The 22,957-nt window shown below is 39.4% G+C and overlaps 1 protein-coding gene across 1 annotated transcript in view; it reads right to left on the bottom strand.

The window, feature by feature from the left end:
• LOC142855783 (uncharacterized) overlaps positions 1 to 22,589 on the bottom strand; it is a 237,274-nt gene extending 214,685 nt beyond the window's left edge. Inside the window, 3 exon segments of the mRNA XM_075982188.1 lie at positions 19,176 to 21,088; positions 22,224 to 22,284; positions 22,485 to 22,589. Of these exon segments, the coding sequence (XP_075838303.1) occupies positions 19,176 to 21,088; positions 22,224 to 22,284; positions 22,485 to 22,518 (2,008 nt within the window). The 5' untranslated portion in view covers positions 22,519 to 22,589.
• Between the last annotated feature and the right edge of the window lie 368 nt (positions 22,590 to 22,957).

Consider the following 22,957-nt stretch of genomic DNA (forward strand, 5'->3'; position numbering starts at 1 on the left):
TCAGGGTGTATATTTAAAACCAGTAAAATAACGATCCTGTTAGGCAGGGCCATATTTTACTCCGATCTATTTTGGTTGAACTAATGTAACTATAGCAATCTGGCTTTATGACAAGGTCAGATCTTTATCCAGACTCTTGATTGCCCTGGCCTGTGGACAATAAGAAATGGCCACCCGGAACATTTATGGAGCATCTAAAGTTTATTACCTAATTCCTAATTAGGTAATTAGTACATAGCTAAACACTGCTAATCTCAACTACTGTTGAAGTAGGAAAATTCTTAACCACTGTCCTGTCTCTCCCTTTCTGCACTGTGAATCTACCAACTTCAAACTTGATCTATGTACTCAGTTCTTGCACAGATTCTTCTTCATTTATAAGCAACACTAAAAGACAGAGTTACTGGAGGTCACTCATTAGCTGGTCTATTTATCTTTTTCACAGACCAGTCAAGGCCCAGTCCTGAAGGAGTTGCAGGACTACCTACCCAGCATTGGCAGCAGAGGCAGGATTAGGTTTTTAAAGCAATTTTAAATTACATAGCACAAGGCAACAACATTATAAGTTCATAGTCTCCCATGCCAGTATGGCAAAGCCTCCCCATCCCCCAGGAAATTCACACTCAACAAAGCTCAAAGGCCAAGGGCCACTACCCAGGTCACCACACAAACTAACAGAAGCTGTCTGGCTCATGGTCCATTGCTTTCTGAGCAGCTAATAGCTCAGCCAACCTGCTCTTCCTAGTGCTCCCTTCAGCAGAAAAAGAGAATACTTTAAAGAACCTGTAAGCTACTGGTGCTCCTGATTACCAAGTTGAGTCCTTCATTAGCTAGGATCAACCATTTGGGCTTCAAGACATTAGCAGTTAACCTACTGGGTGAACAGAGATCAAATGTCTCAGAGAGCAAAAGTCCTCCAGGTTTGTCCTTCCACACTATGGTGAGACAAGACCCTAATTTGTAGTTTAGTAAAATCTTCTATTCACTCAGAGTACTTCCTGTTCTTCCACCAAGGGACAGAGTCATATGTGTACACATTAAATTATACACTCATTGTCCAGTGTAGCCAACCATTTACTTCCTAGCTGGGAGGTCCTGTAACCAAACACAGATCACATTCAAACAGTAATTGTTAAAAAGAGGCCATGGATTAGAACACAGTGAAGGGTCTATGGGAGGGCTTAGAAGAAGGAAAGAGATAGTGGGAATAATGTATTTATAATCCTGAAAATTTCTGTTCAAAAGTTGAAACAGTCTCTATGGTCATGTGCTCCAGAGACTAGGGTTTTGTATTAGAGCAGACCAAGTACTATTCACATCATTTCTCTCAGAGCATACATCTAAAACCTGGAAAATAAATCATGGTAGGCAGGGCCACACCATTTTATCTGGCTCTTCTATTTTACTGAACTACTGTAAGTATAGTAATTTGGTTTAATGATAAGTTCAGTTCTTTATATAGATTCATGAATACATGGTCTGTTGACCAAAAAAATGGCCAGACAGAACATTTATGGAACATCTAAAATTGATTACCTCACTACTCTAATGTCAACTATTGTCACAGTAGGAAAGCTTTTACCCTCTTTCTGGCCCATCCCTTCTTCTGATGTGACTACACTGGCTTTACAACTGGTCAGTGAACTCAAGTCTTACACAGGTCCCACTTCACTTGTAAATTCACAATAAAATCTACAGAAATTGGAGGATATTCATTCACTGATCTATTCCTCCTTCACACAGACCAGTCAAGGTCCAGCCTGGTAGGAGTTGCAGGACTGTCTTTGCAGCACAGGGTAGCAGAGGCAGGATTAGGTGTTCACAGCAATTCTCAGTTACATAGTATGATGTAATCCTGAGCTACAGGAGACATTAATCTAAACCAATTGTTCTCAGTCTTCCTAGTGCTATGACCCTTTAATACATTTATTCATGATGTAGTGAACCCCCACCTATAAAATTATTTTTGCTGCTACTTTGTAACTCTCTTTTTGCTACTGTTATGAATTATAATATAAATATCTGTACTTTCTGATGATCTTAGGCCAGTCCTGTGATAGGCACATTTGATCACTCCAAAAGGAGTCATGACCCACCAGGTTGAGAATCAGTGCTCTAAACTGATAATTCAAAAACTGGGAAACATTGGAAAATAGAAACAAAGAGATTATAGCAATAATGCCTTTGAAGAAAATGAAATCTAAAAACTGAAAAACAATAGCTGACTTCTAAAAACATTAAAAATAATGGAACACTTAGTTATACTGACTTTGAAACAGAGTAGGCACTTCCCTGGTAGGGAGAATGCCATTAATAAAAGAATGTGACTTTGTCCCATGTAAAATGTTAGCTGCTGAGTGCTCTAAGCTGACACATGGAGTTACAGTCAATGGCCTGTGTCTCAAACATCTGAGCTGATTAACTGTGTCAACCAAGATTGAACATGTATGCATGGGAGAGTTCACTAATTGGAAAATGGATACTTAGGAGTTCAAGTTCTCCTCCCTAAACTGTACACCCACTGGTGTCTGTCTTCACTCACATGAAAAAAAATTATGTATGATGGGAAATTACACAGAAAGTCACACACTGTACCCCATCAGGTCCTTCTTTGTAATGGATAACCCTGAAGCTCAGTCCCTTCAACTTCATTCTGTGATCTAGTTATTGTCTAGTTTTTCCCCCTTTCAGTGTACAGAGTACACTGTTCCTATTCTTCTGGTCTGAAGGGAGAAGCCATGCTCCACACACAAATCCTTTTATCGTTATTGCAATGGACGCACCACGATATGATTCAAATTGGTAATTTTAGAGCTCTGTGGTGCACCAAGGGTAATGCCATTTGTGGCTACAGACAGGATACAGGTCCACCTAAATAAGTATAGGGGACATTGACTCTAAATTGCTTTTCTAAAAGCTGAAAAATGCAGCTGTTCTAGAATTATTATACTTCCATGGCGCATAGGTTGTGACCCTGTAATGGCCCCTTCAGCAGCATGTTAGAGGTCTTTGATGGGGAAGTGAGTCTTTTGGCTGGTTGTAAATCCTGGTTGTCTCATTTGTTATAGGAATGTACCTTACTGGCTTATTAATCCTGGTGAACAAACGATTGCATCTCATGAAAATAATCTTTACTAGGCATGGTTAGCGTACTACTTATCTTTGGGGAATTTGGGATGCAGCCCTTGTTATGGTTTTGGTCCCTTTAAGAGACAAGCCACACCCATTCCCCTCCCCATCTGCTGAGGCAGGCTGATCTTCAGCTTCCAGCCTGAGCTCGTTCTCTTTTCCATCTTCCTTTCGGAGAGGCAGCTTCGCTTCTGCCTCTCTCCCTACTTCTCTGCTTCCCCCTTCTCTGTCTCTTTCTCCTCTTCTCTCTCTCTCCCTCTCTCTCTCTGTCCCCCCCTTCACCCTTCCTCCTCCATAACTCCCTGAATAAACATTCAACTTCACCCTGCATGTTGTGTCTATCCATGCTTCTGTCTTCTGCCCGCCCGCCATGTGTCTCCCTGCCTGGAGCCAGCCATTGCTCTGGGATCAGCAGCCGTCTCTGCCTGGGGCCCACTGCCTGCTGCCACATGGCCCACCACCACTGCTCTGGGACCAGCAGCTGTCTCTGCCTGGGACTGGCTGTTCCTAGGGCCCGCTGCCTGCCACCACATGGCCCGCCACCACCATTTGGGACCTACAGCATTTCTGCTGCCTACTGCTGCAGGGATCTAGCAGTATTTTTTAAAAAAGAATAACAGCCCTCCCTCACTTAAATTCTACTTTGTGTGACTTAATGTCTCCTAAGAACTGGTAAATCCTTATACCATTAATTCTATAATCAATTCTACTATTCTACATCACAGTTTAGCAGCGGAATGCTACTCTACACAGGAGAAACCTTTTACAAGCCCCACAAAATTAACTACAGATGGATCCTAAACCTAAATGTTAAAAGTGCATAACTTCTGAAGAGCCAGAAGAGACCAGGAGTCTCCGAGTTTGGAATATTTGGTGATATCTCTCCACATGTGACAATATAAGCACTACAGGCACCACCATTTGCGGCTCCCAAAGCTCTGCTCTGTGCAGACACAGCCCAGACCTTGAAGTTATTCAGAAGCTGCCAGCAGGGATCACTTAGAACTACATAGGATGAGGAAGGACGAGGCAGGAACACAGTAAACTGTCTGTCCGCTGGCTCCCACGCAGGCAAGAGAGGACCCACCACACCAGCAGCGAGCCTCACCAGGCTGCTCCTTCTAGTTTCGGGACAGCGACCCCTTACCAGCCAAGCCCAGCCAATCCTCTGCATGTGGGGACAGCAACCCCATCCCCACTCCCTCATACTAAAGCTGGAAACACCTCGCGGCCAGGAAACATTGGTCCCTTACTTCTCCTGTCTGTGGAGAGAAGTGCTAAACGGGAAGCCTGGCTACCAGAAGAACCCTCCCATTTGAGTGGTGGGTCTGCTGGAGGCTCTGATTGGATAGTGAGGTATGAATGACAGAACCAGGTGAGCAGAAGGGACACAGGGCAGCATTCCCAGCACTGGAGGCTAATTATAATTCAACAGCAAGTCTCTTGTTAATGTAAATTGATTTTTAAAGGAAGTATACAAATTCAGAAAGAGGCTAATCAGACAATGTTGCACAAGAGGAGCATTGGATAAACCAAGAACATCATAAACAATATCCACAGTTTCCACCCTTCTGTGAAAAGTCCTAGGATCTGAGGATAGGAAACAACTCTTTTCCATAGGCCTTGGCCCTACATCTTTACCAGCTCTCCCAAACCCATTCCTGAGATTAGAGACGGAAGTCTGTTATTGCTCTATACATCAGGGCCTTAGAGAAACTTCCCAAAGCCTGGGCAGGTTGCCAAACTCAGAGAGACCTAGTCATAAGTGTCTTCTAGTAGTTCTGCACTTAGCATTTGATGTTTAGGACTAAGGTCTGTTTGGAGTTAATATGTGGAAGTTGTAAATGGCATCTTATGTACTACGTAGTACTCCACTACTCAGTCGCAATGTAGAAGAGTAGAATTAGTGATATAAAGGATTGACCAATGCTTAGGAGATAGTGAGTCACACCAAGTAGAATTTAGCTGAGGGAAGGCTGCCTCTGAAATACCCCAAAGACAAGTAGTATGTTAATCAGGACTATTAGAGATTTGGATGCTAAGGTGTAAATGTTTATTTACCTCTGTAGTGAAAACAACAAATGAGATGCTCATCCATAGAGAGGATAGACCCCTGTGTAAAGAACTCTCTAGAGTAAGCTGGAGCATCATAGTTTTAAGAGGGATTTCTTAGTTATGGTGTGCTGGATGCTGTAAACATCATTCGATGATGTTATGTAATGTATTTGCTGTTTCTTGGTATCAACTACTTACTCGCATTAAAATCCAAGAGCACGGTTATAGTAGTGATGCCATGTATCATATGAAGAATGTCTTGTGTTTTATCTAAGGTTTAGTTGAACAGTTTATAACTAGGAAATTATTAATTTATTACATTATCTTATAGAGTTTCTATTCAGCTTTCATTTATTTGTTGCTCAGCACTATCTGAAGACAAACAGTTGGCACCTTCCTGTGATCAGCTGTGCCTGCTTACAAAGGATGACCACCTCCAGGTTTGCTGGATATTCCATCATGAAAGAAAGTATCCTCTCCATCTGCACACACAGCCTCTTTTCCAGGCAAGCAATTCATCACTAATGACATGTTACCTTGTGGTAATCAGGGTGAACGAGAATAAACAGCCTGGCAAAGACTTGGAAGGATATAGATTCCATGTATGCACCTATGGGAAAGCCATCTTTAAAAGTGGAAAATTACCTTAAGTGCTATCATGCTTACTTCCTACATCCACTGAGAAAAGTAATATAATAGAGAGTATATGGGCATAGAAGAGTAGAGAGAAGATAAGTTACACATATGACAGCTATGAGAGAGCCATCCCTGTGTGGCTGCTTTTGGGTATCTTAGTTAGAGTTTCTATTGCTGTGAAGAGACACCATGACCACAGCAAAAATTATAAAGGAAAATATTTGATTGAGGCTGGCTTACAGTTTCAGAGGGTTTAGTGCATTATCATCATGGCAGGAAGCATGGTGGATACAGGCCGACACAGTGCTGGAGAAAGAGCTTAGAGTTCTACATCAACAGGCAGCAGAAAGTGACTATGACATACTTCCTCCAACAAGGCCAGACCTCCTAATAGTGCCACTCTTCATGCAGCATTGGGGGTTATTTTGACTAAAACCACTACAGTATCAAAATCCTTCTAAGTATCTTTTCAAGCATGTTCAGTAAGTAAGCTCAATAAACTCCTTGGTTCCCCAGAATGGACTTTGGTGAAATTGTACTTTGCAATTTCATTGGGACTTACAGCTGGGATAGACATTGCTTCCTCCCCCTCCACAGGGGATAAAAATCTCATGACAGATCATAGACACATTTGTCAATGTTTCTATTTCTCATGATATTAGAAAAAGGAAGCAGTACATAAAAGAATATGTTAGAAGACCATAAATGTGTAAATGCCCTTAATGAAAAAAAAGGACTTAAATATATGAAGATAATGATGATTGGGTGGCTCCAGAATAAACAAGACTGAAAAGGTTTTTGCAAGCTATGAGGGTCTGAGTAAGTTGTTTAAGGTATATAATGAATGAGATTTAGAGATCATCTATTTATTAAAGTTGGCAAGGTCAGATATCAACTATTTCAAGGACTGGCTAAAATGTATGTCAAACAAAATTTATTAGGTTGTATCTGGCTATTGAAATATTATACAGTAGTTAATAGTACAAAAATGGTGTAAAACTGATCTTCTAGGTGTTTAATAATCATTCTTAGAGACTATTCTAATGTCATAAGAGGGTCCAAAAGGGGGACTATTTCTCCCCTTTCCATACAAGGTCAATGAGGTCCCTAGGAACAAAGGCCATTGATCACTTATTGTCCAGTCCATGAAGGCCATGAAAAACCCACTCAATGAATCTGAAACATTATCAGGTCTACAAAATGAGGATCAATGTGGGAAGTATTTCCTCAAGGCTTCAAAGGAAGCCACAGTACATAAAGCAAAGTCTTTGCATTATTCTCACATTGATGGACAAATGATAAAAGAGAGACTTGAAGAGTCTGAGATTCCTTCCAAGCCCAAGTGACCTCTGAGGTTAGTTGCTCCACTGGCCTTGACAACAGAGAAAGATTAATTTTGGCAACCAGCATTGTTCTTTAGTACTGAAGAAGAAAATTTAATCAAAGACTAAGAGAATTGGTAACAACACAAGGGATTGCACTCCACAGACATTAGATGTAAGTCTACATGAGATGTTATTTAAGTAATAAATCTCACCGATATTTTCTTCTTGATAAAAAGATGTTGTCCAGATGTGAGACATCAGACCTTGGCTCCTGAAACACCTTCCCACAGCAGAGAAGGATAGGGCATTTATTGTTTTAACATTCAAATTAAATGATGCTAAATACCTTTTCTCTCTCTATTCAGAAACTACATGGGAAGGGCATCATGCTGACTTTTGGCTGATAAAACAGCTATAAAAGGATGTGAAAGTTGATTGTGGGTTCATCACTCTGGAAACCAGCTGTAGAGGTTAAAGGGAAACATCTAATAGACGGGGGGACTATGTGAGCACATCAAGAATGTCTTATGGACTTTGGACATTTTAGTTCTTCCCAGACAATAGTAAAGGAATTCCTTTTCTGTCTCCATATGGGAGTTTGGTCTTTACAAGAGTCTCTCTGGAAGGGTATCACAATATTGTCACCTGATAACCCAAATCCAGCTAGGAAATCCAGATCAGTCACTGCCCCAATTACACAATGGCAGTTAGTGTTACTGCTTCAGAGGGAGGTGGGATAAGACCTGGACATAGGGTTAGGGTTAGGGTTCTGTTCTTTATCCAGATTCTTGATTCCTTGCTCTGTTGATGCAAGAAATGGCCAGTCATAACATTTAATAATCATCTAAAATTGATTACCTCACTGCTTATTTCTAACGTAAGCTATGGTCTAGAGAAGGAAAACTTTCATGTTCCTTCTTGCCCATCCCTTTCTGTGCTGGTACTACACCTGCTTTACAGTTTGTCAGTGAACTCAATTCTTACATGGGTCCCTCTTTATTTGCAAGTTCACAATAAAATCCAGAGACGCTGGAGGATACTCATTTACTCATATATTATCCTTCTCACTGAGAGGTTAAGGCCCAGTCTTGAAACACTTGCAGAACTTGCTTTCTGGACAGCAGAAGCAGGATTAGGTGTTCAAAGCAATTCTCAACTACGTAGTGTGAGGTAAGCCAAAGCTACAGGAGACAGAAATAAATAATCAACAGCATTTGAGAAAAATGGAAAGAAATTCTTAATGAGCTGAAAACAATAAGGAATAGAAACAAATAAATTAGAGCAGTGATGCATTTAAAGTAAATAAAATTTAAAAAGTAAAAATAGCAATTATCTTTTTTAAAAACATAAATATAATTTAAAAGCACAAAGTTATACTGACTTTGAACAAGAGAAAAACATTCCCTGGCAGAGAGACTGACATTAAAAAGGTATTACTTCACCATTCCCCTATGTGCAATGTTAGCTGCTGAGACCTGTGACCTGAAACACACAGCTACAGCTAATGGATATAATCATGACAGGCAGGATTGGACATATAAGCGTAGGAGAGTTCCCTTGTTAGAAAGTCAATATTTATTGACTCAAGCCAACCTTCCAGAATTCTATACCCAAAATCTAGCCTGCATTCATATGCATAACATAGATTAACACATGCTGAGAAATTACAAAAATCACTAATTCTGTCACAATCGAGTCCTATTTCATAATGGTGACTCCAGCAGCTGTTTGCGTACCTACTATGTATGCAATAAACTATTCCTCCTATTCTGGTCTGAAGGTGGAACCCAGGCTCCACATACAAATCCTTTCCCTGTTACTGAAACGGACATTTGACTACATGACTCAAATTTTTAATTTTAAAGCTCAGTGATGGTTGAGTTCTTTAATCTAAGAATTTTGTTAGTTTAATAACAAGGACAACAGGTCATTGCTCTGGGGAGCAATGGGGTGGGATCAAGGCTACCTGATCTAACATAAAAATGTTTGTCTCAGAAACATTTTTCTACAATGCTGAAGGTTCTGCTATTCTAGAATTAATATGCCTTCCCAGGGATAAATCATTCACACACTTATAGTTTAAGAGACATAAATTCCTTTAATAAAAGTATGCAATCAGTGGTGGTTAATGTTAAAAAGGGAGACAACCTGGCCCAGATTTTGCATTCCACATACGCTGCCATCCTTAAGTCTTTTTTGGGGTTCAGGCCTGCCTGAGGTTATACATTGAACAGTTTAAATAGGGACAGGAGAATGCAAGTATAGACACTTAGGCAGATGGAGATTTACAGAACAAAACTATCTTTTAGATCATGCATTTGTATCAAATTAAAAATATATTATAATGTATGATTTAAAAGATAAATAGATCTTAATATATGATCTAAAAGATACATTTAAAAGATGTATTTAATGGAGGTGGGTCTTATATCTATTTGCTGCTTTCATTGGTTAATTAATAAAGAAACTGCTTGGCCCTCTGATAGGGTAGAATTTAGATAGGCAGAGTAAACAGAACAGAATGCTGGGAGAAAGAAGCTGAGTCAGTCAGTAGCCATGATTCTCCCACTCCAGACAGATGCAAGTTAAGATCTTTCCTGATAAGCCACACCTCGTGGGGCTACCCACATTATTAGAAATGGGTTAAAGCAAGATGTGAGAACTAGCCAGTAAGAGGCTAAAGCTAATGGGCCAGGCATTGTTTAAAAGAATACAGTTTCCGTGTAATTATTTCGGGTATAAAGCTAGCCGTGTGGGCGGCCAGGTGCCAGGAACATAGCCCGCCGCTCCTATTACAACATGTATTGATGCCACAATCCTCTAACATACAAAGGACATAGAACACAAATTTTAAAAATGTTATGGGAAAGTCAGCTATCCATACTATGTTCTTAAATCAATAGCTATTCTGAGCCATTCTAACATGCCAGTGTTATCATTAGAATATTTTCAGTGTGACTTTTTGGGTCTAGATGGCTAGGGACACTGCCTAAGCAGTCTTCAACTGCAATCCTGGATATCTACATCTGCTAGTAAAGCTACCCTGACTGTTATTAAGTCAGGCTATTCCTGAAGCTGTGGAGAAAAGATATCCTGGATTCCTAAAGCTATGAGAAGAAAGGAATCCTGACTGTTGAGAAGTCTGGCTATAACTGAAGCTGTAGAGGGAAAGTCTCCTGATATCTACAGCTGAGGAGAAAGAAATCCTGACTGTTGAGAAGTCTGGCTATGACTGAAGCTCCAGCATTTGTTAGTTCATGTTTTTGAAGATGAATATGTTAAACAAAACCTTTACCACACTAATTACATACATAATATTTCTCTACATTATGGGTTCTTTTAAGTTTTCAGAGATTACTATGAAAGGCAAAGGCTTTAAACACATTGATTATTTTCATAGGGTTTTCTCTCTAGTATGGCCTCTTTCATGACTTTGAAGATGACTGTACCATGCAAAGGCTTTACCACACTGATTAAAACAATATTACAAGCTCATAGTCTCCCATGCCAGGATGGCAGAGCCTCCTCCTCGCCTGGGAATCAACACTCAACAAAGTTCAGAGGCCAAGGACCACTACCCAGGTCACCACAAAGAAAACAGAACCTGTCTGGCTCATGGCTCATCCCTGTCCAAGAAGCTCTGACAGCTCAGTTAACCTGCTCTTCCTGGTCTGGGGACAGTGGCTCCTACATTCACCATGAAATGGCTTGTGGTTCTCCTTACAACTCTCTAGAGCAGAACAAGAGACTACTGGAAAGAACCTGTAAACTACTTCCTATTGGTGCTCCTAATTAACCAGAGTCCCTTATTAGCTAGGACTACCCAGGTGGGCTTCAAGTCATTAGTAGTTATCCTATTGGGTGAGCAGAGATCAAATGTCTTAGAAAGCAAAAATCCTCCAGGTTTGTCCTTCCACATTATAGTCAGACAAGATCCTAATATGGAAAATTTGTACTTTAGTAAAACCTTCCATTCTCTCAGAACACTTCCTGTTCCTCTTCCAAGGCACAGAGTCCTTTGTGTATATATTCCATTACACACTCAAGGTTCAGTGTATCCAACCATTTACTTCATAGCTGGGAGATCCTTCAACCAAACACAGGTCACATTCAAACAGTAATTGTTGTTAAACAAAAAGAAGCCATGAGAACTAGAACACAACAAAGGGTCTATGGGAGGGCTTAGAGGCAGAAGAGAGATAGTGGAAATAATGTATTTATAATCCTGAAAAATTCTGTTCAAAAGTTGAAACAGATTTTATGGCCATGTGCTCCAGAGACTTGGGATTTGTATTAGAGCAGAACAACTACTATTCACATCATTTATCTCAGAGCATACATCTAAAACCTGGAAAATAAATCATAGTAGGCAGGGCCATATCATTTTATCCAGCTCTTCTATTTTACTTTAACTACTGTCACTATAGTAATTAAGTTTAATGGTAAGTTCAGTTCTTTATATAGATTCTTGTATGCATGGTCTGTGGACCCACGAAATGGCAAGTAAGCACATTTATGGAGCATTTAAAATTGATTACCTCACTACTCACTGCTAATGTCAACTACTGTCACAGCAGGAAAGTTTTTACCCTTCTTCTTGCCAATCCTTTGCCTGTTGTGACTACACTGGCTTTACAACTGGTCAGTGAACTCAAGTCTTACACAGATCCCACTTCACTTGTAAATTCACAAGTAAAATCTAGAGAAGTTGGAGGATACTCATTCACTGATCTATTCCTCCTTCACACAGACCAGTCAAGGTCCAGCCTGGTAGGAGTTGCAGGACTGTTTTTGCAGCACTAGGAACCAAAGGCAGGATTAGGTGTTCACAGCAATTCTCAGTTACATAGTATGATGTAAGCCTGAGCTATAGGAGACATTGATCTAAACCAGTTTTTTTAATCTTCCTAGTGCTGTGACTCTTTAATACAGTTACTCATGATGTAGTGACCCCCACCTATAAAATTATTTTTGCTGCTACTTCATAACTATATTTTGCTGTTATGAATTATAATATAAATATCTGTACTTTCTGATGGTCTTAGGCCAGTACTGATAGGTTCATTTGATCCCCCTAAAAAGAGCCATGGCCCACCAGGTTGATATAAATAGATGAATAAATAAACAGCACTTAAAAATAGAATGAAATTCAAAAACTGGGAAACATTGGAAAATAGAAACAAAGAAATTATAGCAATAATGCCTTTGAATAAAATGAAATCTAAAATATGATAACCAATAATTGACTTCTTAAAATGATAAAAAAAAATAATTGAACACTTAGTTATACTGACTTTGAAACAGAGTAGGCACTTCCCTGATAGGGAGAATGCCATTAATAAGAGAATGCATGACTTTGTCCCATGTAAAATGTTAGCCAATGGCCTGTGTCTCAAACATCTGAGCTGACTTAACTGTGTCAACCAGGAGTGAACATATCTGCATGGGAGAGTTCACTAATTGGAAACTAAACATGTGGTAGTTCAAGCTATCCTCCCTAAACTATACACCCACGAGTGTCTGTCTTCATTCATGTGCAAGAAATAATGTATGATGGGAAATTACACAGAAAGTCACACACTCTGCCCAATCAGGTCCTTCTTTGTAATGGATAACCCTGAAGCTCACTCCCTTAAACTTCATTCTGTGATCTAGTTATTGTCCAGTTTTTCCCCCTTCCAGTGTACACAGTACACTGTTCCTACTCTTCTGGTCTAAAGAGAGAAGCCATGATCCACACACAAATCCTTTTATTGTTATTGCAATGGACACCCCAAATATGAATCAAACTGGTAATTTTAGAACTCTGTGGTGCAGCATTTTTGTAATCCAAAAATTTATGGCGGTTAACCAAGAGGATAGCAAGGGCAATGCTCTGTGGGGTTACAAACAGAATTCAAGTCCACCTCAATCTGTATAGGGGACATTGACTGTACACTGCTTTTTTAAAAACTGAAAAATGAAGCTGTACTAGAATTATTATACTTTCATGGCACACAGGTTCTGAGCCTGTAATGGCCCCTTGAGTAGCATGTTAGAGGTCTTTGATGGGGAAGTAGGTCTTTTGGCTGGTTGTAAATCATGGTTCTTTCATTTGTTATGTAAGGAATGTACCTTACTGGCTTATTAATCCTGGTGAACAAACATTTGCATCTCATGAAAATAATCTCTAACAGGCATGGTTAGCATACTACTTATCTTTGGGGAATTTGGGATGCAGCCCTCCCTCACTCAAATTCTACTTTGTGTGACTTAATGTCTCCTAAGAACTGGTAAATTCTTATACCATTAATTTAATTATCAATTATGCTCTCCTACTTCACAGTTTAGCAGTGGAGTGATACTCTACAAAGGAGAAACCATTTATGAGCTCCACGAAATTAACTACAGATGGATCCTAAACATAAATGTTAAAAGTGCAGAACTTCTGAAGAGACTGGAGAGACCAGTAGTCTCCGAATTTGAAAAATTTGGCTCCACATGCAACAACATAAGCACTACAGGCACCACCATTTGTGGATCCCAAAGCTCTGCTCTGTGCAGACACAGCCCAGGCAGTGAAGTTTTAGAGACTGACAGCGGGGAGTTGCAAGGATCACTTAGGGCTACTTAGGATGAGGCAGGAACACACTAAACTCTGGGTTTGTCCACTGCCTCCCACCTAGCCAGGGAAGGACCCACCACACCCCACCACACCACCCACAAGCCTCAGCAGGCTGCTCTACTTAGTTTGAGGACAGCGGGCCCCTCACTCACCAAGCCCAGTCAGTCCTCCACACGTGGTGACAGCAGCTTCTTACACATCTCGGGCCACCACACCTCCCCTATGTGGAAAGCAACCCCACACTCACCATGGAGAAGCTGCTGAGCTGACACCTTCTCTCCCCACATGGGAGCCCAAGGCGCAGTGCATGAAAGAGACTGATTTCTTCAGGAAGGGCTAAACTGGAAGGCTGGCTCCAAGAACCCTCCCATTTGACTGTCGGGTCTGCTAGAGGCTCTGATTAGTTAGTGAGGTCTAGTATCAGAACCATGTGAGCAGAAGGGAAACAGCACAGAATTCCCAGCACTGGCTGCAAATATAAAGACAGGCATATCTCAGATTGGCTGGAGATTTACATCAAATTCAACAGCAAGTCTCTTGCAAAGGTAAATCAATGGGTTTGGTTTTAAAAGGAAGTATACAAATTCAGAAAGAGGCTAATCAGGCAATGTTGCACAAGAGGAATATTGGGTAAATCAAGAACATTATAAACAAAGTCCACAGAGGTGCTGGAACTGATAACCACAGTTTCCATCCTTCTGTGAAAAGTCTAGGGTTCTGAGGATCTGAAACAACCCTTTTCCAAAGGCCCTGGCCCCACATCTTTACCAGCTCTCCCAAGCATATTCCTGATATTAGAGAAAGAGCTCTGCTGTTGCTCTATACATCATTGCCTTAGAGAAACCTCCCAAAGCCTAGGCAGGTTGCCAAAGACAGAGAGGCCTAGTTTCAAGTATTTTCTATAAGTTCTGCACTTAGCACTTGACATTTAAGTGTAAGGTCCATTTGGAGTTAATTTGTGGAAGTTGTAAATGGCATCTCATGTACTGAGCAGTACTCCAGTACTAAGTCACAATGTAGAAGACTAGAATTGGTGATATAAAGGATTGACCAATGCTTAGGAGAGAGTTAGTCACACCAAGTAGAATTTAGCTTAGGTAGGGCTGCCTCAGAAATACCCCAAAGACAAGAAGTATGTTAATCAGGACAATTAAAGATTTGGATGCTCAAATGTAAATATTTATTTAACTTTTATTTATTCATGTCTGTAGTGAAAAGAGCAAATGAGATACTCACCCATAGAATGGATAAAGAGGCTGCCTGTGTAACTCTCTAGAGTAAGCTGGAGCATCAAAGTTTTAAGAGGGATTTCTTAGTTGAGTTGTACTGGATGCTGTAAACATCAATTACATGATATTTTCTTATGTATTTGCTGTTTCTTGGAATCAACTACATACTTACCTTAAAACCCAAAAGCATGGTTATAGTAGTGATGCCATGGATCATATGAATAACACCTTGTGTTTATCTAATGTTTAGTTGAACAGTTTATACCGAGGAAAAACAAATTTATTACATTATCATATACACTTTCTATTCAGCTTTCTTTCATTTGTTGTTTCTCAGCACTATCTTAAGACAAACGTTTGGTATCTTCCCATGATCACCCATGGCTGCTTACAAAGAATGACCACCATCAGTTTTGCTGAATGTTGATATTCCATCAAGAAAATAGCATCCCATTTGATCTTAGTACACAGCCTCTTTTCCAGGCAACTATATGCAAATCATCCCTAATGACATGGGACCTTGTGGTTTTAAGAATGAGCTAGAGTATGTAGCCAGGGAACCATTTGAGTGGATCTTGATTCTGTGTTAGCACCTATGAGAAATCCATCTTTGAAAGTGGGAATTTAAGCCGGGCGGTGGTGGCGCATGCCTTTAATCCCAGCACTTGGGAGGCAGAGGCAGGCAGATCTTTGTGAGTTCAAGATCAGCCTGGTCTACAAGAGCTAGTTCCAGGACAGGCTCCAAAACCACAGAGAAACCCTGTCTCGAAAAACCAAAAAAAAAAAAAAATGTGGGAATTTACCTTGAGTGCTATAAGGCTTACATCATATGTCCACTGAGAAAAATATTGTAATGGAGAGTATATGGGCAGTGGAAGTGTAGAGAGAAGGTAAGCTCCACATATGCAGCTATGGGAGAGCCATTGTACATACTGGATGGAGACATGCCTTGTGCTGCTTCTGTGTATCTTAGTTAGAGCTTCTATTGCTGTGAAGAGACACCATGAGCACAGCAACACTTATAAGGGAAAATATTTGATTTGGCCTGGCTTGCAGTTTCAGAGGATTTAGTCCATTATCATCATGGCAGAAAGCATGGAGAAAGAGCTGAGTGTTCTACATCCAGATCAGCAGGCAGCAGAAAGTGATTATGGCATAGTTCAACAAGGCCACACCTCCTAATAGTGCCTCTCCATGGGATTTTGGGGGTCATTTTGATTCAAACAACCACAGAATCAAAACCCTTGTATGTACCTTTTCAACCATGCTCAGTAAGTAAGCTCAATAAACTCACTGGTTGGTCCCCAGGATGGACTTTGGTGAAATTGTACTTTGTATCTTCATTGGGAATTATGGTTATGGGATAGAAATTGCTTCTGCCCCTTCCATGGGGGAGAAAATTCTCACAACAGATCACAAACATATTTGTTAATGTTCCTACTTATTATGATATTAGCAAAAAGGAAGAAGTACATAAAAGAACATGTTAGAAGAACATAAATATGTAAATGACCATAGTAAAAACGAACTTAGATGTATGAACAAGATTAAGACTAGATGGCTCCAGGATAAAGAAGACTGGAAAGGTTTTACAAGCTATGAAGGTCTGAGTAAGTTGTTTAAGGTACATAAGGATGAGACTTAGGAATCATTTATTTATTAAAGTTTGCAAGGTCAGATTCCAACTATTTCAAGGAGTGGTTGAAAGGTATGCCAAAGAAAGTTTATTGAGTTGTGTCTGACTCCTGAAGTATTATAAAGTAGTTAAAAGTACAAAACTAGTATAAAACTGATCTTCTAGTGTTAAATAATCATTCTTAGAGGCTATTCTAATATCATTACAGGGACCAAAAGGGGAAATATTTCTCTCATTTCTATACAAGATCAGTGAGGTCCATAGGAACAAAGGCTATTTATTGATCATTTATTGTCCTGTTCATGGAGGCCATGGAGAACCCAATCAATGAATTGGAATCATTATCAAGTGTACAAAAGGAGGATCAATGTGGGAAAGATTTCTTCAAGGCTTCACAGGCAGCCACGGTACATAAAGAAAAGCTTTTGACTTATCCTCACATTGATGGACAACTGATAACAGAGAGACATGAAGAATCTGAGGTTCCTTCCAAGCACAAGTGACCTCTAAAGAGTAGATGCTCAACTGGCATTGACAACACAGAAAGAAAGATTAATTTTCGACACCTGCATCGGCCTTCAGTACTCAAGAAGAAATTTTAATCAAAGGAAAAGAGGATTGCTAACAACACAACGGTTCACACTCCACAGACATTAGATGTAAGTCTACATGAGATATTAATTAGATAGCAAATCTCAGTAATATTTTCTTGATAAAAAGATTCTGTACGGATGTGAGACATCAGACCTTGGCTCCTAGAGCACCTGCACACAGCAAAGAAGGACAGGCTCAGGCTTGTTTTAACCTCCAAATTAAATGATACTAAATACCTCTCTTCTCCCTATCCACAAGTCACATGGGGAGGGCATCATGCTGACTTTTGGCTGATGAAACAGGTATAAAATGGTGTGACAGTTGGTTGTGGGCTCATCACACTTCAGTCCAACTGTAGAAGTTAAATGGAAACCTCTAACAGATAGAAGCTATTGTGAGTCCGTCAAGAATGTCTTATGGACTTTGGATATGTTAGTGCTTCCCAGACAACTCCTGTCTACATCTGAGACTTTGGTCTTTATGAGAGGCTCTATGGAAGGGTACCATAATACTACCACCTGATGCCAAAAAAAATTCAGCTGAGGGGCTGGAGAGATGGCTCAGTGGTTAAGAGCACTGCCTGCTCTTCCAAAGGTCCTGAGTTCAATTCCCAGCAACCACATGGTGGCTCACAACCATCTGTTGTGAGATCTGGTGCGCTCTTCTGGCCTGTATGAATACATGCAGACAGAATACTGAAAATACTGTATACATAATAAATAAATTTAAAAAAAATTCAGCTGAAACAAACCAGAACAGTCATTCCCCCAATCCCATAATGGTAGTTAGTATTACCTCTTCAGAGGAAAGTGGGATAAGAACTGGAGGTAGAACTCAAATATACAATTTAGGGAAAAAGAAAAACAACTCACATGGCTCCCTATTGGCTCTCTCATAGATCACAATCTACTTTCCCACTGTTGCTCCTGATTGCTAGGCTTGCCCAGAGTCCCTCAAGAGCTAGAATTGCCCAGCTGAGCCTCAAGACAGTAGCAGTTCCCTTACTAGATGAGCAGAAATCAAATTACTAAGCCAGCACAGCCCTTCCCAGCTCTGCCATTACACCCTAGGGAAACACAGGGCTCTAGTTTGAAAAATTGGTATTTTAGTAGAAACTTTTCCAGTCTCTCAGAGCACTTCTTGTTCCTCTTCCAAAATATGGTGTCCCTTGTGTGCATGTTCCAGTACCCTTTCCCTCATAGTTCACATATTCTGAAGCCAAACAAAGGCTACACTCAAACAGCAACTCTTAATAAAGCAAGATTTGTGATTTTTCTAATTTCTGGAAAGTCTTAGAGGCAAGAAATGAATTTGTCACACATGAAGCACATTTTAGTATCTACCTCAAATGTTTCAAAGTAGAAACCACAATGAAGTGATCTCTAACATCAGTCTTCAGTGAACATGGTTCTAATTGACTTCCTTCAAGGATATTACAAAAAATAAATGAAAAATGTTTTTTTTTCTTGAAGCTGAAGACAACTGTGATGTCCAACGTCTTTACAAAATCATGTTCAGAAATAGAGTTTTTCTCTCATATGTGTTTATCCCTATTTCTTGACTTCAACATGATACAAACAGGCTTTAAAATATTTACAGCACTAGAAACACAGCTGGGCAATTAAGAAATATTCATTCCTAGGACCAAGGCCTAATTTTTGACAACTTCCTGTAATTCTTGCTACAAGAAGATCCGAGGGTCAAACATTCTCAGAAGCAAACATGAAAACTTTACATACTCACACAAACATATAATGACATCACACAATTACAATTAAAACAACTCTTTAAACAAACACTTTTTCACACATGAAAGTTTCTCTCTTATAAGCATTCATTCCTATAACACAGGCATTGAGGCACCTTCAAAATAACTATGCTATAAGCAAAGGCTTTATCGCACTAATTACATTCATTAGATTTCTCTCCAATATGGCTTCTTTCATGTATTCGGAGATTACGGTGACATGCAAAGGCTTTTCCACACTGATTACATTCATAGGGCTTCTCTCCAGTATGGCTTCTTTCATGACGTTGAAGATGGCTGTGCCATGCAAAGGCTTTTCCACACTGATTACATTTATAGGGCTTCTCTCCAATATGGCTTCTTTCATGTTTTCGGAGATAACTGTGCCATGCAAAGGCTTTTCCACACTGATTACATTCATACGGCTTCTCTCCAGTATGGCTTCTTTTATGTTCTTGTAGATGACCATGCCATGCAAAGGCTTTTCCACATTGATTACATTCATAGGGCTTCTCTCAAGTATGTCTTCTTTCATGTATTTGGAGATGACTGTGACGTGCAAAGGCTTTTCCACACTGATTACATTCATAGGGCTTCTCTCCAGTATGGCTTCTTTCATGACGTTGAAGATTGCTGTGCAATGCAAAGGCTTTTCCACACTGATTACATTCATAGGGCTTCTCTCCAGTGTGGGTTCTTTCATGTTTTCGGAGATAACTGTGATATGCAAAGGCTTTTCCACATTGATTACATTCATAGGGCTTCTCTCCAGTATGGGTTCTTTCATGTTGTCGGAGATAACTGTGACATGCAAAGGCTTTTCCACACTGATTACATTTATAGGGCTTCTCTCCAGTATGGCTTCTTTCATGACATTGAAGATGGCTGTGTTGTGCAAAGGCTTTTCCACACTGATTACATTCATAGGGCTTCAATCCAGTATGGGTTCTTTCATGATGTTGAAGATGGCTGTGTCGTGCAAAGGCTTTTCCACACTGATTACATTCATAGGGCTTCGCTCCAGTATGACTTCTTTCATGTATTTGGAGATGACTGTGCCATACAAAGGCTTTTCCACACTGATTACATTCATAGGGCTTCTCTCCAGTATGGCTTCTTTTATGTTTTCGGAGATAACTGTGACATGCAAAGGCTTTTCCACACTGATTACATTCATAGGGCTTCTCTCCAGTATGGCTTCTTTCATGACGTTGAAGATGGCTGTGTCGTGCAAAGGCTTTTCCACACTGATTACATTCATAGGGCTTCGCTCCAGTATGTGTTCTTTTATGTTCTTGTAGATGACCATGGTGTAAAAATGCTTTTCCACGCTGATTACATTCATAGGGCTTATTCCCAGTATGGCTTCTTTCATGACGTTGAAGATGGCTGTGTTGTGCAAAGGCTTTTCCACACTGATTACATTCATAGGGCTTCTCTCCAGTATGGCTTCTTTCATGACATTGAAGATGGCTGTGTTGTGCAAAGGCTTTTCCACACTGATTACATTCATAGGGCTTCTCTCCAGTATGGCTTCTTTTATGTTTTCGGAGATAACTGTGACATGCAAAGGCTTTTCCACACTGATTACATTCATAGGGCTTCTCTCCAGTATGTGTTCTTTTATGTTCTTGTAGATGACCGTGCCATGCAAAGGCTTTTCCACATTGATTACATTCATAGGGCTTCTCTCCAGTATGGGTTCTTTCATGTTTTCGGAGATAACTGTGACGTGCAAAGGCTTTTCCACACTGATTACATTCATAGGGTTTCTCTCCAGTATGTGTTCTTTTATGTACTTGTAGATGACAATGGTGTGAAAAGGCTTTTCCACACTGATTACATTCATAGGGTTTCTCTCCAGTATGTGTTCTTTTATGTACTTGTCGATGACTGTGATGTGCAAAGACTTTACAACACTGATTACATTCACAGGCCTTCTCTCCAGTATTTGTTCTTTTATGTATCTGAAGAGGACTGTGATGTAAAAACGCTTTACCACATTCGTTTTGTTTATAGGGTTTCAATCTAGTATGTGTTCTTTCAAGCCTGTGTAGATGACTGTCACATGTGAAGGCTTTAACACATTGAGTATATACAGAAGTTTTCTCTCTTGATTGACTTTTTTCATGCCTGTAATGATAGTGGTACATGTGAAAGAATTAGCACATTCATTGTTGAATATGTTTATCTGTATGAATTAATTTTACAATTTGGTCCAATTTTAAAGAGAAATTACATCTTAAGGATTTATCACCATGTTTACAATCTTGTTGTTCCCCTTCATTAGGGCTTGTTTTGCATCTCTGAAGACAATAGATAACAGCCTTTATTACATGGTTCACATTTACAGAATCTTTTTTCTATATGAGAATTTTTACATATTTGAAGAGAACTGAAAAATCTCAGAGCTTCACCACCCTTGTTGCATTCATAAAGTTTCCTATATTGTGAGTGATACTACATTTGGTAAGTGAACTATGACAAACAGAAGTACTTACACAGTCCTAGTACTCATGATGCTTTTCTGAGATGTGAGCTTACTGATATATTAACAATGAGGCTAGAAAACCAATTACTTATATACTTGTCCAACAAATTCAACAAGTATATTCAACATGGGGACTGCTCCATATCTTCTAACTGTTCTGAGAAAAAGGTATGTTATATATTTTCACATCCCTATGCTCATGTGGCTTGTATCCAGAGTAACATATGATATACCTAGTAAAAGAAAAATAACAAATATAAGGGTTCCACATTGAGTTCACACAGTTTGACTTTATGTTCATAGACTTGTGGTGTATAGATTAGGGCCTCTCCATAACAGCTGCCCCTTGACTGTTGACTTTAACTGCCCCCTCACTAAACTTTGCACAATCACAAGTATATGAGTTAAACTACCTTTTCTATGGACTATTAGTATAATAGAGTTTTAGAGAGATACTTATCACCTTTTCAATATGTATATATTTTATATATATATATATACATGAAATAAATGGATTGATAATTCTACAATATAGCTCTCATCATATTATGACTCAAATTTTAATATAGGTTAAGACATTGTTTCCTTATCTTCCTTCTTAAAAGAATGGCTTGCAAATGCAGTTCACTTATCTGAAATTAAGGTATATGATTTTGTGAGAATTTAAAAATCATCAATGCACTTTAGTATTTACACTGCTGCTTTTGTTTAAAGCTTATAGGATGCATTACAAATTCTTCAGAGATACAATTCTATCAGCTTACACATGAAAATTACCTTTCATGTCTTCTAGAACTTTGACAATGTTCTTCAATATTATGGTCTTCCCAACTGTATCCTAAAATATAATGCCAGAATATGTATGTTATATATTGAAATGTGTAAAAAAAATTAGTTACCATTTGCATTGAACCTTACAACCGTGCCTGATTTATTCATTTCATTCTTCTTCTTCCTCAATCATATTACAAAAGAGCACCAGTTACCAATGAACAATTGTCCCCTTATTTTAAAACATGAAATATAATTCAGTCTTACCTATACTAGTAAGGTTTCTGTAGGTTTCCAACATCACATCTTTGTAGAGACTCCTCTGGGTAGGATCCAGCAAAGTCCATTCTTCCAAAGTGAAGTCGATATGTACATCATCATAGGTCACTGCATTCTAAAATATTCCATACATTTGTACAACAGAAATCATGACTTTGACAACACTGCAAATGTATACTTCTTTGACAGTATAGTCATATAACTTTGGTGCTCCCCATACTTATTTCTATGAAATAGACATAATTTAATTACCAAGTCACTTTAGAAACAAACTGAATGGAAGATTCACCTCTATAATTTATGAACCCTTTGAAATGCCTATTAACAAACAATAAAAGATAAGTAAACAGATCAACAGTACAGAGTATACATGAGAGAAATTGTATGGATGATTAATTTCTAACAAAAAAAGAAAAATAAGATAGGCAAGCTGGGTGTATTGAATCATGCCTTTAATCCTT

Source organism: Microtus pennsylvanicus, chromosome 8 (assembly GCF_037038515.1).
Source record: "Microtus pennsylvanicus isolate mMicPen1 chromosome 8, mMicPen1.hap1, whole genome shotgun sequence".
In the NCBI taxonomy this organism is placed as follows: domain Eukaryota; kingdom Metazoa; phylum Chordata; class Mammalia; order Rodentia; family Cricetidae; genus Microtus; species Microtus pennsylvanicus.